Below are 15,574 nucleotides of genomic sequence, written 5' to 3' on the forward strand. Positions count from 1 at the left end.
TTTCCCCACATAAAAAGCACTGCAAATACAGGTCATAAGGTAAACAACTCCACGTGTGCCACAGTGGGCTGAATGTTTGGGGAAAAACATTTCACCATTGGGAAGTAAAAAATGTTGTCCTTCTTGAATCCAGGGGCAATGTGGACAGTTGCCACATTTATAAGTGCCCCTGGGTTCCGAAGGATTAGGAAAGGGAATCCTGTAATGACTATGTGTTAATCTGTCCCTCAACGAGGTGGCCCTTCTAAAGACCAAATCGGGGGTGGGTTTGATGTATTTTTTGAGAGTGTGATGATCAGTCAAGATGTGCCAATGGCTGGATAATATTCTTCGTAATTGCTGGTGGTGGGTAGAAAATTTAGTAATAATCTTAGTCGTGTAAGGTTGTTTAGGACGTGGGGGGCCATATAGTAGTGTTTGTCGGTCTAGGGCTAGGGCCTTGTTAAATGCTTTTCTTAACACGGTGCGTTTATAGCCTCTAGCCAGCAGTCGTGTACGAAGAGCATTGGCCTGTTTGTAGAAATCCCCGTCCCTTGTGCAGTTCCTTCTCAGTCTAAGATACTGAGCAAAAGGAATACTGCGAACCAAGGGACGGGGATGGAGACTGGAGGCGTGTAGCAAGGTGTTACCTGCACTTGGTTTACGATAAAGATCCGTGGTTAAATGGCCAGTAGAGTCCTTAGTGATCAAAACATCCAAAAATGAAATACTTAGTCTATCGTAAGAAAAAGTAAAATGAAGATTAAAGGAGTTGATGTTTAGCTCTGCAATGAAAGTTTGTAACAATTGCTCTGTACCTGTCCAGATGACCAGGAGGTCATCAATGAATCTGAACCATCCTAGAACATAGTCCAGGAATGGTTCCATACGGTCATCACTGAAGATCGCCCGTTCCCAACCCCCAAGGTATAAGTTTGCGTATGAAGGGGCACACGATGTGCCCATTGCAACGCCTTGGATTTGAAGATACACTTGGTCCATAAATAAAAAATAATTTTTGGTCAGAATGAATTCTAAGAGTTTTAAAATGAAGGTGTTGGTGGGCCAAGTGTGATGGTCCTGTTCCATTAAAAAAGAGGCCGCCGTCCGGACGCCCTGCTCGTGGGGGATGCTCGAGTAGAGAGCCTCGACATCAATGGCCACGAGGAGGGCGTCCGGAGGGATCTGAACCCCCTCAATATGTTTCAACAGGTCAGTTGTATCCCTGATATAGGAAGGTAGTCTCATCACGTGGGGTAGAAGGAAAGTGTCCACCAGTTTGCTAGCGTTTTCCGTTAGTGAACCTTTGCCAGAGACAATAGGTCGGCCTGGAGGTGCAGAGAGATTTTTATGAGTTTTCGGCAGAGCATAAAACGTAGGAGTACGTGGGTATTGTGTATTGATGAATTTATAGGTATCGTCATCGATGAGGCCCTCAAGGAAGGCCCCACCGATGAGTCCCCTAAATTCATCAATAGTTTGTTGAATGAAACAGTTTTCAATGGGTAAATACCAATTGGCATTGGATAGAATTTTGAAACACATAGTCTGGTATTGGTGATGAGTCATCAGCACCAGGTTTCCACCTTTGTCGGATTGCTTTATGACTAAATTGGTGTTCTTTTGCAGTCTGATGACTGCTCGAGACTGTTGTGGGGTCAAGTTAGAGGGTGGTGTTTACCATTGTTCTCTTTTGAGAGAGAGAATGCATTCATGCAAAAAAGCCCAAATGGAAGGGCAGGTCAACAAATCAGGGAAGACTTTAGACTTCATTTTTAGAGAAGTTTTGGGGGTGGGATGTGTCTGTTGGGGGGTACTAATCTTTTGACAGGTGGAGGGGGAGTCAGGGTTCCCATCTAGGGCATCCGACTCCACCTCTCCCTCATCATAGAGTAACATTAGGTCCCTTAATGCTCTGGACTCCGCTATCGTGAAATTTTTGGTCCTTTCCGCTAGTTCCTTTTCCAGATTGGCGCGTTTACGGTCAGGGTCAAACATAAAATTGAAGGTCAGTTTACGGGCAAATAAATAAAGATCCTTAATTGTCTCGTAGATATTGATTGGCTCCGACGGACAGAAACCAAGGCCTAAATGAAGGACCTGTTCCTCCTCCGGGGTCAACCGGTAGGATGTAAGATTGATGATATTTAGGGAATGTGAATCATCGGTGTTAGTGAGGGTAGTTACTCGTGAGACGTGCTTGGGGTTGGGGCCTTTTGCACAAACATGTCCAGGTTCCCTTGTTTGGAGGGCTCTGGGCCTGGTTGTAAAAAACCGGGCTGTGAAAGGAGTGTTTGGATATTCGGTTGTAAGAGTTTTGGGATGATGTTATGTAAAGTGGGGTGGAGGGGACCCGTGGAGGGGGCCTGTCCACTTGGTCTCGGTGTTTGTGGTGCTTTTAATGCTTTGCCATGTTGTTTTCCTTTTTTAGGGTGTTTGGTGGTGGAATTATCACCAGTGAGGGACCTCTTTCGAGGAACACTCGGTGCTCGTGATGAAGTGGGACGAGTAGTGATCTGTGAGGATACAGAGGAAATCGATGAGTCAGATTCCGTATAATCTGTTGCCGTCGGGGTTGGGAACTGCCGATTTTGGCGTTTATGTTTGTGAGGGAACGATTTCCCGGACCACTTGTATGCATAGCCCTCTGAAAATGCCAATTTGTCCTGGGAGAATTTTCTTTGTTTTTTCATGATAATATCTTTGTTAAGACCTTCAATTTTGTCTCGTATTTCCTTCCATTTATTTGTGAAGGAACTTGACTCTTGAATATTGGGGAATTGATTGAGTAGTCTATCAATTTCCGCATCTAAAGATATCATGTCAGAGCGATACTGAGTAGTCAGCTTTGACATGAGTTCAATACTACAATCAGTAAGGGTATTTTCCCAGGATTTTTTAAAATCTGCAGAGGGATCTTTGATTGTAGGGAATAATTGGACGCGGAGTCCAAGGGGACAAACTTTTTCAGTGATATATAATTCAAAATACTTGATGTGCCAATGTAAGTGGGATTTTTTCTTGAGAAGGTTAAATAACCTATCAAGGAACGTTTTAGTTTCGTCCTCTAGCTGTTGATTAACTAGGCATCCTGCCTGTATAGTAGACATAAAGTCCCCCCAGGCAGACCCCAGAACATCCATAGCTAAAAATGTACAAGACAACAGGGAAGAACCCTGACCATAGACAAGAAGGACTCCAACAGGAGAGGTTAATTAAAAGATGGCTGCTCAAAACCCAGAAGTAGTCAAAAGTTAGAAATATACATAGAATCACTTTAGCAAGTGGCAAAGGGGGAAAAAAGGGGAGACCCAAAAGGGGAAACAAGGGGCGAAAAAATGGATCCAAAGATCCGGGTGTGTTGTCCACCCACTATAATAGAATTAACAAATGTGCCACGTGGTTTACAAAAAGAAGTAAAAGTACATTGAAGGGTACCATCATCCCGATTATGAATATAAACAAGGAATGGGGTTGAAAGAGAAAACAAAATTTATTATTAATTTTGAAATAAACTTATATTTTTATATACAAATTTCTTTTCTTATGGTACCGCAATAGTCCCTGTATTTTTGTGAAAGAGGCAGGACCCTATTGGAGAGGCCCTTGCTTTGTTTTCTCTTTCAACCCCATTCCTTGTTTATATTCATAATCGGGATGATGGTACCCTTCAATGTACTTTTACTTCTTTTTGTAAACCACGTGGCACATTTGTTAATTCTATTATAGTGGGTGGACAACACACCCGGATCTTTGGATCCATTTTTTCGCCCCTTGTTTCCCCTTTTGGGTCTCCCCTTTTTTCCCCCTTTGCCACTTGCTAAAGTGATTCTATGTATATTTCTAACTTTTGACTACTTCTGGGTTTTGAGCAGCCATCTTTTAATTAACCTCTCCTGTTGGAGTCCTTCTTGTCTATGGTCAGGGTTCTTCCCTGTTGTCTTGTACATTTTTAGCTATGGATGTTCTGGGGTCTGCCTGGGGGGACTTTATGTCTACTATACAGGCAGGATGCCTAGTTAATCAACAGCTAGAGGACGAAACTAAAACGTTCCTTGATAGGTTATTTAACCTTCTCAAGAAAAAATCCCACTTACATTGGCACATCAAGTATTTTGAATTATATATCACTGAAAAAGTTTGTCCCCTTGGACTCCGCGTCCAATTATTCCCTACAATCAAAGATCCCTCTGCAGATTTTAAAAAATCCTGGGAAAATACCCTTACTGATTGTAGTATTGAACTCATGTCAAAGCTGACTACTCAGTATCGCTCTGACATGATATCTTTAGATGCGGAAATTGATAGACTACTCAATCAATTCCCCAATATTCAAGAGTCAAGTTCCTTCACAAATAAATGGAAGGAAATACGAGACAAAATTGAAGGTCTTAACAAAGATATTATCATGAAAAAACAAAGAAAATTCTCCCAGGACAAATTGGCATTTTCAGAGGGCTATGCATACAAGTGGTCCGGGAAATCGTTCCCTCACAAACATAAACGCCAAAATCGGCAGTTCCCAACCCCGACGGCAACAGATTATACGGAATCTGACTCATCGATTTCCTCTGTATCCTCACAGATCACTACTCGTCCCACTTCATCACGAGCACCGAGTGTTCCTCGAAAGAGGTCCCTCACTGGTGATAATTCCACCACCAAACACCCTAAAAAAGGAAAACAACATGGCAAAGCATTAAAAGCACCACAAACACCGAGACCAAGTGGACAGGCCCCCTCCACGGGTCCCCTCCACCCCACTTTACATAACATCATCCCAAAACTCTTACAACCGAATATCCAAACACTCCTTTCACAGCCCGGTTTTTTACAACCAGGCCCAGAGCCCTCCAAACAAGGGAACCTGGACATGTTTGTGCAAAAGGCCCCAACCCCAAGCACGTCTCACGAGTAACTACCCTCACTAACACCGATGATTCACATTCCCTAAATATCATCAATCTTACATCCTACCGGTTGACCCCGGAGGAGGAACAGGTCCTTCATTTAGGCCTTGGTTTCTGTCCGTCGGAGCCAATCAATATCTACGAGACAATTAAGGATCTTTATTTATTTGCCCGTAAACTGACCTTCAATTTTATGTTTGACCCTGACCGTAAACGCGCCAATCTGGAAAAGGAACTAGCGGAAAGGACCAAAAATTTCACGATAGCGGAGTCCAGAGCATTAAGGGACCTAATGTTACTCTATGATGAGGGAGAGGTGGAGTCGGATGCCCTAGATGGGAACCCTGACTCCCCCTCCACCTGTCAAAAGATTAGTACCCCCCAACAGACACATCCCACCCCCAAAACTTCTCTAAAAATGAAGTCTAAAGTCTTCCCTGATTTGTTGACCTGCCCTTCCATTTGGGCTTTTTTGCATGAATGCATTCTCTCTCTCAAAAGAGAACAATGGCAAACACCACCCTCTAACTTGACCCCACAACAGTCTCGAGCAGTCATCAGACTGCAAAAGAACACCAATTTAGTCATAAAGCAATCCGACAAAGGTGGAAACCTGGTGCTGATGACTCATCACCAATACCAGACTATGTGTTTCAAAATTCTATCCAATGCCAATTGGTATTTACCCATTGAAAACTGTTTCATTCAACAAACTATTGATGAATTTAGGGGACTCATCGGTGGGGCCTTCCTTGAGGGCCTCATCGATGACGATACCTATAAATTCATCAATACACAATACCCACGTACTCCTACGTTTTATGCTCTGCCGAAAACTCATAAAAATCTCTCTGCACCTCCAGGCCGACCTATTGTCTCTGGCAAAGGTTCACTAACGGAAAACGCTAGCAAACTGGTGGACACTTTCCTTCTACCCCACGTGATGAGACTACCTTCCTATATCAGGGATACAACTGACCTGTTGAAACATATTGAGGGGGTTCAGATCCCTCCGGACGCCCTCCTCGTGGCCATTGATGTCGAGGCTCTCTACTCGAGCATCCCCCACGAGCAGGGCGTCCGGACGGCGGCCTCTTTTTTAATGGAACAGGACCATCACACTTGGCCCACCAACACCTTCATTTTAAAACTCTTAGAATTCATTCTGACCAAAAATTATTTTTTATTTATGGACCAAGTGTATCTTCAAATCCAAGGCGTTGCAATGGGCACATCGTGTGCCCCTTCATACGCAAACTTATACCTTGGGGGTTGGGAACGGGCGATCTTCAGTGATGACCGTATGGAACCATTCCTGGACTATGTTCTAGGATGGTTCAGATTCATTGATGACCTCCTGGTCATCTGGACAGGTACAGAGCAATTGTTACAAACTTTCATTGCAGAGCTAAACATCAACTCCTTTAATCTTCATTTTACTTTTTCTTACGATAGACTAAGTATTTCATTTTTGGATGTTTTGATCACTAAGGACTCTACTGGCCATTTAACCACGGATCTTTATCGTAAACCAAGTGCAGGTAACACCTTGCTACACGCCTCCAGTCTCCATCCCCGTCCCTTGGTTCGCAGTATTCCTTTTGCTCAGTATCTTAGACTGAGAAGGAACTGCACAAGGGACAGGGATTTCTACAAACAGGCCAATGCTCTTCGTACACGACTGCTGGCTAGAGGCTATAAACGCACCGTGTTAAGAAAAGCATTTAACAAGGCCCTAGCCCTAGACCGACAAACACTACTATATGGCCCCCCACGTCCTAAACAACCTTACACGACTAAGATTATTACTAAATTTTCTACCCACCACCAGCAATTACGAAGAATATTATCCAGCCATTGGCACATCTTGACTGATCATCACACTCTCAAAAAATACATCAAACCCACCCCCGATTTGGTCTTTAGAAGGGCCACCTCGTTGAGGGACAGATTAACACATAGTCATTACAGGATTCCCTTTCCTAATCCTTCGGAACCCAGGGGCACTTATAAATGTGGCAACTGTCCACATTGCCCCTGGATTCAAGAAGGACAACATTTTTTACTTCCCAATGGTGAAATGTTTTTCCCCAAACATTCAGCCCACTGTGGCACACGTGGAGTTGTTTACCTTATGACCTGTATTTGCAGTGCTTTTTATGTGGGGAAAACAATTAGAGAGCTACGGCAGAGACTGGGGGACCATTTATATGCCTCTACAAATGGCAAGCTTACTACTGTAGGCCGCCATATAGGTATTCATCATCGCTTCAACTTGGATTATATTCGGTTTACGGTGTTAGACGTTGTCCCTGAGGACCCCCGTGGGGGCAATTGGGACCGCGAAATTTTAAAACGTGAATCCATGTGGATTGAGCGACTTAATGCATGTGTTCCTCCCGGCATTAATGAGGCACATTCATATAAATATTTTCTTGAATAAATTAGTTATATCCCTATCTCTTTTTCCCCCTTCTTCTTCCCCCAGTCCCTGCTGTGATTTAACCACACCAAAAACTAAATAAGTTATATAAATATCATAAAAACCTTTGGACTTTATTCACTAGACTTCAGGTCTTTTTCCTAGGACTATATCACAAGTGGACTCTCGTTATATATAGTGGTCTCACTATATATTTTTAAAAAAATTTTTCTACTTAAATAATCTGTTACTCCTTATTGATTATTGTTTGTTTTTTCTGTGGCTGATTTCAAAACTTCAGTAGATGACTTGCTTTATTAATCAAAGCGATGTTTACGTTGATTGTAACATTATATATTTGTATGCTGTTTTGGGACAGGTTGCGATGTGTACCTCCTTAACTGTGGGTCCCTTGGCGCTCCCGCCGTTGGAGACTACACATCGCTCCCCTCCCTCAGTTCATTCCTCATTAACATCAATTGTACTTGTATTGTTATTAAAATTGCACTGGCCATTCTACTCTGGGGTATGTGAGGAGTTAATTCTCCCCCCGTGGCGGGCCTGCGCTCCTCCGGCGGTGGGCGGGGCTATGTTTTAAGCCCAGCTGCTGCTTCGCTTTGATCAGTACCCTGGCACTGATCAGCTTTGAGCTGTGCGCCTGCGTCGGGTGATCTCCCCCCCGCGCCTGCGCAACAGTGGAGGACCGGACCCGGAAGTAATCGCGGCGGTTACGCCGCCGTTGAACTTCCGGGTTGGAGGCATTTAAGATGCCCAGACCCAGCTGTTCACCGTCACTGACGGATACCCAGCATCGCATTGACGCCTTCCGGAGTTCCTGTAAGTACTTATGCTGTGTTTATTCATGTGGGATGGAGGTGCCCATTACTTCTATAGGGCACTCCTTCCCCTCCTGCTCGGCATAAAATACTTAGCAACTTTTTTCATTCCTCATACCACTTACAATATCCCTTTTGTTGATTTATATTTCTTACAGTGACTCCTTGTAGAGGAATGATGTGGCGTCTTAACCACTGACTATACTAGTCATGTCACTCTGGGTACCAACAGCCTTTTAGTCTGGGTTTTCATTACAGCAAATAATTTTATAGGTAAAAATCCCTTTGCTACCATTAATTTTCTTGTTGTTATTTCTGTGTGCTTTTCAATCCCTCTGATAGGTACTTTGGGGTACTTGTTTCATTCCACACTTCTTCCCTTCTGTTTCCTCCCCCCTTTTCTTTTTTCCCCCCCTTTCCCCCCTTTCTCTCCTTTTTTTTTTTTTCCCTCCTTCCCTCCCTCTCCCTTCTCCCCCTTCCCTTTCCCCTTTTTCCCCCTTTCCCCCCTTCCCCCCCCCCCCTTCCCTCCCCCTCCCTTCCTTCTCTTTTTATCCTTCCCTTTTCTCCCTCCCTTTCCTTCTTACCTCTCACTCTATCTTCCCCCCATCTCTTCCCCCCTTCCCCCCCCCTCTCCTCCCCTTCTTTCTTTCTCTCTTTTTTCGGTTTTCTCCCCTCTTTTCTATCTTTTTCCTTACCTTGACACATCCGGGTGATTCTTTACACAGAACACACCATTTTAATCTTTAATAACCTTACCCCATTGAAATTTTCTACAATAGTATTACCCTAATCTGCCTCCCTGGCCCGCCCCCGGGGGAACGCCTCTTTGAGGGCGTCTCACAACATCGCTCCAGAGAACCTGCAGGGTTATAGTTTGGTGAGTGCAATTTTTAAATGTTAATATCCTAGTCATATTCTCCAATTTCATCCATGCACCATGTGACAATTATATATGTATTTTGCTTGTCATGTTGATACTGTATTGTCTTTCGTCTTTATAGACCACATACTATCAGACGCCTCCTGAAGAAGCGGCTGTGACCGCGAAACCGTAGAGGTCACGTCTGCAAGTATCACACTATAGAACCTCTGTCCATGTCTCTATATGGGCACTAGCTATATTAATTTAGTATCAACAATGTTGTAAACAATTATCATTGTTTGTGTATGTGTAATCATGACTATGTACAATATATGTCCTTTGTAGGACTTTTTTATTATTAATTTTGAAATAAACTTATATTTTTATATACAAATTTCTTTTCTTATGGTACCGCAATAGTCCCTGTATTTTTGTGAAAGAGGCAGGACCCTATTGGAGAGGCCTCTGCTTTGTTTTCTCTTTCAACCCCATTCCTTGTTTATATTCATAATCGGGATGATGGTACCCTTCAATGTACTTTTACTTCTTTTTGTAAACCACGTGGCACATTTGTTAATTCTAAGATTGAGAGGGGGGTAGAAAAGCAATCTTGATACTTTAACGATTAATTGTGCATCTCTACTGTATAGGGTACCTTAAGGCTAGGTTCACACATATGCAGCCGTGGTTTTAGTGTGACAGTCCGGTGCGTTTCTGTTCACTGGTTCAGGTGTGTATTTTTTTATCTGAAATTGCACCTGAACCGGACCCCAAAGCGCACAGGGCCCTTTTTAAACCATCCTGCACATGTGTGAACTGGGTCCATTGAAAGCCAGTCACATTCACGTTATGTAAATTGAATGCAGTTAAAACGCATCCAATTCGCATACATGAACCCAGGGTGAGATTTCTGAAATATAACTACAAAAAAAAAATAGATAGTGCTTAATAAACATATATACACACACACAACACCTACTGATATACCCTATTACTATAAAGCATAAATTTTAGTGCATTCTATATATAAATAATATGTGCAATCAATAATAATAAAAAAAACTGCTATTGAACTCATGAAAATCTCAAAATAGGTGAAAAACTACTCCAAAATATTATCCAAACTATCATTTGATCTTAGTCCCTTAAATAAAGAAAAAATAAAAATAAAAAAATAGCAAATGTACAAAAGTTTACCACTTATGTCCAGACTATCCAAAGTGCTCCATAGCACTTTCAATTTGTGTTTCTGTGCTTCACTTCCATGAGACAGATCCAGCTCTATCAGAACTCGCCAGAGGTTGTGACCCCTTAATTAAAATAAGGTCATTAGCACTTTATAATCTGCTCCATACACCATTATATGCAGTGTGTCCAACTAAACAGCTTCCATCCAAGTAATACATAAGCAGAAGAGGGGCACCATAGCATAAAACCTTTTTATTTATAAAATTGTCATAAAACCAAAGTATAGTATAGCATTCACATTTACTTGTGACTTATCCCAGCACCCGAATACTAAAGCCAAATAGTTTCAGGCCGCAAATGCCACCAGATGAGCAGTGCAGGTGGAGATGGAGTAGGAGTTGGTGCAGTTGCTGCAGCCAGGAAGGAGGTATGCTCCTGTTTAGGAACCAAGGCAATAGCCTCAACACAGCACCCCGCGTGGGAGAGGTTCCAGGTCAGTGAACTGAGAGTTGGACCAGCTGAGAGAGTCTGGGAGACTATTGCAAAGACACCTGGGACAGAGTCCTGGGAACCAGGAGAAACCATAAGTCTCAGAGGAGTGAAAACGCCTGGGGTGTCAGGAGAACCCCCTTCCTTCCTAGAGGCCAGGAGTGGGTTTATGCAGCACGGTACTGTAACTGAGGCTGAGTGAGCCTTAAGAGCTAGGTTGCTCTACATTTCCATTGTGTATATTTTGCTGGAGAGGAAAACTTTCCGTTGGACTTTTTTGTTTTGTTTTCTACCATTTTAATAAAAGTGGGCTACCAGGCCTTTAAACATAGTTCCGTCTGACATGAAACTTCACTAAACAAAGTATCTACCACCGAGCTAATGATTCCGCAGGTCACACATGGCTGAAGTGCCTTTGGGGTATACAGTTTAGTATCAACACACTTATTCTCGTACTTCAAGCTTAAAGTTGTGCCATTGTTGTCCTGTTATAAGTTTAAGCCACCCGATGCTCTGGGTACCAAGTGCCAGTGTGCCATAATGCCAAAACATAGAAAATGTCAGTCTTCCAGAATTCCGAAACTTTAAATGTCAGCATGCTGGGATTCTGAAAGCTTAAAATGCCATTGTTCTGAAAACATGTTAGTATGCAATTTTTCTGGAATTCCGAAACGCAGTCATCCACTGCTTTGAGCAACCAAATGTCATCGGTCCTGGAAACAAGTGGTACTATTCTATTTTTCATGGACCCCCGTTGTCACTCTAACATTGCTGCACACAGATTTTGCAAGCTCATGCTAACGCACTATGCTTCCCAAAATTGACTGCAGCTGCGTTCAGTAACAGTGACATAACGGAGAAAAGGATTACTGGAAGACTGGTGATCAACAAAGCAGGTATCTAACAATCTGCTGCAAATAGTACCAACCACGTAATGGGAGCAATTTTATTCTGTAAACAGCTGGCGCACAATATTATCTGTGAACCAGTGATAATCCCTAAATCATCTTGTTTGAAGTATTCCAGTGAAAGCAAATCTGAGATAACAGGCTGTGAGATGTGTTTTCTTACAGGTTTTCCTTCTGCCTTTACTGGAAATGTGTTTAGAAGGTTAAAATAATAAGCAGCGAATAGGACCGTTTTGTCTGGACAATAATGACTATGCAGCTCTTGTTTGTAGAATGATGAATGAAAATCTCCCTCCCACACTTCTCAACGTCTACGTGGCTCTAGAATTTGCCTTTCTGTAATGTTATATCTGATGCTACCTACTTGGCTTGCTTATTGCGCTCAGGGTTTAGGCAAGCCAGAGAGGATTTGATTTTCTTTCCTTTCACCAAGTGTGGAAGGAAAGAAAATCACTCGATACCCCATTCAGTGTTGACGGGGGAATCCCTCCATCGGAGCTATTGTGTTCCGCTGGTGGGGTGGAGTGTGCCGGATGCAATGATTACTGTTATCGCCTATAGCCACATGTTAAATATCTAACGGGCTGGTTTTACCCTGATGGATCAACTTGGGTACAACAAGCCTGGCCATAGATGGTTCGAATCTCAGCTGGTCATTGATTTACTGGCCAAGATTCAATCCATCTATGGCCAGCTTTAAAGCTTGAGGCCACCTTTTACTTTAAAATGGGAAAAAGGAGTCCAGGATTTTTAAAAAGAGAAACGCAATTCTGGCCAGAATACTCACCCCCTCTCTGGGACTGTACCCTACAGAATCAACCAGTCCCAGTCACCGCTCCTCTACCAGGATGAATGACATCAAGCACCATCCAACCCACCTTCGTGAGTGCTAGCCATAAAGGACACAACACCCCCCCCCGGATGGTGTCCTAAACTCCACCGGGGCTCACCTACCATTATGTGAGCACCATGCCTTCCAGGATAAAACACAGGTGGGTGCTTTAAGTGACTCAGACTTCTGCTGCTATGGAGCATGAGACCCAGTGTTATGAATAGCTTTTTTTTTTTTACATTTATGCAAATGGCTGTGTTTAAAAGGCTTCCAGCTTTACCTACACATTTATCAAATCACCTCTACATACTTAAAGCTGAGTTCCAGGAATTCAGTTACTTTGTAAAAACTGTAGGCATACCATGAGTTAGGTCTAATAAGGTGCCTGCTGCCTCCTAGACTTATCTCTATTATTCACATCTGACAGATTAATTGTATTCCAGGAAGATAACTTCCGGAGCTCCAACGCTGCTCACTGTGGTCTCAGTTCCTTCAGGAGCAGAGTCACTGGAACTGCCATGCATGCCCCTCCCCTCCTTCTGCCCATTCACAGAAGCCTTTGTATTATGTGAACTCATTAACAAAATACAAAGGCTTCTGTGAATGAGCAGAAGAGGGGAGAGGTGGGCATAGCTGCTGTGTGTGCTTCTATCCTCTCACAGCCAGAGTGTGTCCCCTAAGAGTGTAATAATCCTGTCACATACAGTATAAGTAATGGAGATAAGGCCAAGAGGTGACAAGTACCTAATTGTGTGCACAGTGTGTCTCTGCAAAGTTGCAGAGTTCCTAAAATTCATCTTTAAAAGGGGCACCGCAGCCTGTTTTGTTTTAAGTGTAGAAAGTTTTGATTATGTTTTTTTTTCGGTTTGAGAGTGTTGCCTGAAATCCTGTTTGTGATGCAACAAGAAGAAATCTCCTAAATTTGATAGAAAACACCACCTTTGGCACATGTCTCCAATGGGAGATTACCCATTGCAACTGTTAGAGGAACTAAAGTATCTGAAACTTTTTTTTCATTTTGGATAGAGTTAAGCATGGTACACACTGCCTGTTTTTTGTGAATGAAAAAGAACTGAAGAGCTCGTGAGGAGATCATGTACCAACAATCCTATCGAACTGGCCGATACTGCCCGATATTCGGCCTGTGTATACAGTCCATAAGAGAGGATTATAACCCCTGACAGTTTATTTTTGATCTCTGGGTCCCATTAAGGAGCCCTCTCTGTGCTTCCTGCCCCACAACCAAAACAGGAAATTAGGAAATTCTACTAAAGTAAGGGAATCCCTGATTGTCACCAGGACTAGTGTCCCCATTGGAAGATTTCCTGTTGTGGTAACAGGGGAATTTTTTTATGATTACAGTAAACAAAACAAATAGAGAGCATGAATATCCATAACAAAGGACACAAACAGTACTAACAACCCAACAGTTCTAATCCTTCTCCACTCTATATAAAACTAAACAAAAAACAAAATAAAACGTTTTGGATTAGCTATACTTTAGGATCCGTTGGAGAGATTTTACCCACTCAGCTTTTGCACTTATGGAATTAACCCCATCATAGCCAACATTCTATAACCCATTGAAAATTCAAAAAACAACATTTTGGTCACAGTTCGCCCATTTGAAGACGGAAATAAAGACTTGAGCATGATTCAGATTTTATGTTATTATTGTTACTAGATGATCCACCCCTAGCAGAGTTCAAAATGTGTTTGTTAGTAGTGGGTTGGTAGCTTGAACCCAGCATGTCATGGATCATAGCTGTTCTGATAACTGCCCCTCCCTGCTTATACAAAGTGAGCAGATAACCGGAATTCATAGGTCTCTAGTGTGTACCACACTCAATATTCCATTAGAATTTCATTTTGTTAAGAATATGTTTATTACAAAAAGAGGTAACTCAGGGAAGTTTACAATATTTGAAAGCATGGTATATAAGCTGGAATTCCCATCTCAGAAGCGGAGACGTAAATGAAGAAACTGCCAGTAAACGCAGATATATAAATTGCATCCTGATTCCTATCATCTACTTGTACTGGCAGGTATTCTAAAGGGAGTTTAAAACAGAACTGTATGTGCAAGGTGCTTATCTCTATGCATGCAAGAATAAGGAGTCAAACCATTGCAGGTGCCGTGTCTAGAAACAGTCAAGCATCTGGACAATAAAAACCATTATTCCCGACAACACTCAGCTGGCAGTGATAAAGCTGGTTAACACAAAGCAGACTGTTGGAAGTGTATACCATACCTGAAGAAGGTCGCTGAGATCAAGTAACATATCTGGGAGGAAGTCAAGGAAAAGACATTTATTATACAATAGGTTCTTGTAGTCTGTTAGACATGTGGGGGAGCCAAACTATGAACAATCTTATTATTTGTCCACTGCAAATTTCCCAAAAGACAGAACAACACATTTAGAAATGTTACTTCATTAGAATCATGGCTGAAATTAAAAGGAACAGTAAACCTTAACAGTACCGCAAAATAAAGGAATACAGTTCACTAATGAAAAGGCAGGGTAAAACGGTTCTCTCAACTAGGCCTTTTTTTGATACCATTGTAGTAACGCACAATAACACACCACGCACTCGTTAGTTAATGACAGTAGAATCATGGTAAGATCTAGCTTAAATTTTACAGGAAAGTAAAGATTTTCATACAACTTCAGCTGCCATTAGAAGCACCCACTGGGGTAGCATTCAGACTGGTTAAGAAACTGGCCTAGATTTCCAATGTAAATATGGTTTTGAAAAGCAAGAAATCCCAAATTTCACAGTTGCCTGATGTGTGTAGGACCTGGTACTGAACCAATAGCAGTGAAAATTGGTTCTGACAAATATAACGTGAAGTTCATTTTCCTTCGAAGGAGCAGATCCGTGATGAAAGTACAGCGTGGGTGGACTACCTTCTGGTTCTTGGCTGCAACCTCTCTGATCCAGACAAAGGGAGCACTCAGACGGTAAATTCTTGGATGTGTACTTTAAGAGTGGCTGGTACAAAAGTTCATTTCACTTAAATGTCTTTTTGAAACATTTAATGGTTAAGAGCAATAAGTACAGTCAATGCATTTTGGGGAAATAAAGCCCCCTCCTTCTTCAGGGCTTGAGCAGCCAATGTTAAAAGAATCACGATGGAATGCACTAG

General features: G+C 42.4%; 1 protein-coding gene across 1 annotated transcript in view; it reads right to left on the reverse strand.

The window, feature by feature from the left end:
* BRF1 (BRF1 general transcription factor IIIB subunit) overlaps positions 1–15,574 on the reverse strand; it is a 643,919-nt gene that overhangs the window by 414,725 nt on the left and 213,620 nt on the right. The window contains exon 4 of the mRNA XM_073610050.1: positions 14,679–14,710. Within this exon, the coding sequence (XP_073466151.1) occupies positions 14,679–14,710 (32 nt within the window). The remainder of the gene's footprint in view (positions 1–14,678; positions 14,711–15,574) is intronic.

Source organism: Aquarana catesbeiana, linkage group LG13, assembly GCF_042186555.1.
Source record: "Aquarana catesbeiana isolate 2022-GZ linkage group LG13, ASM4218655v1, whole genome shotgun sequence".
NCBI classification, from domain to species: domain Eukaryota; kingdom Metazoa; phylum Chordata; class Amphibia; order Anura; family Ranidae; genus Aquarana; species Aquarana catesbeiana.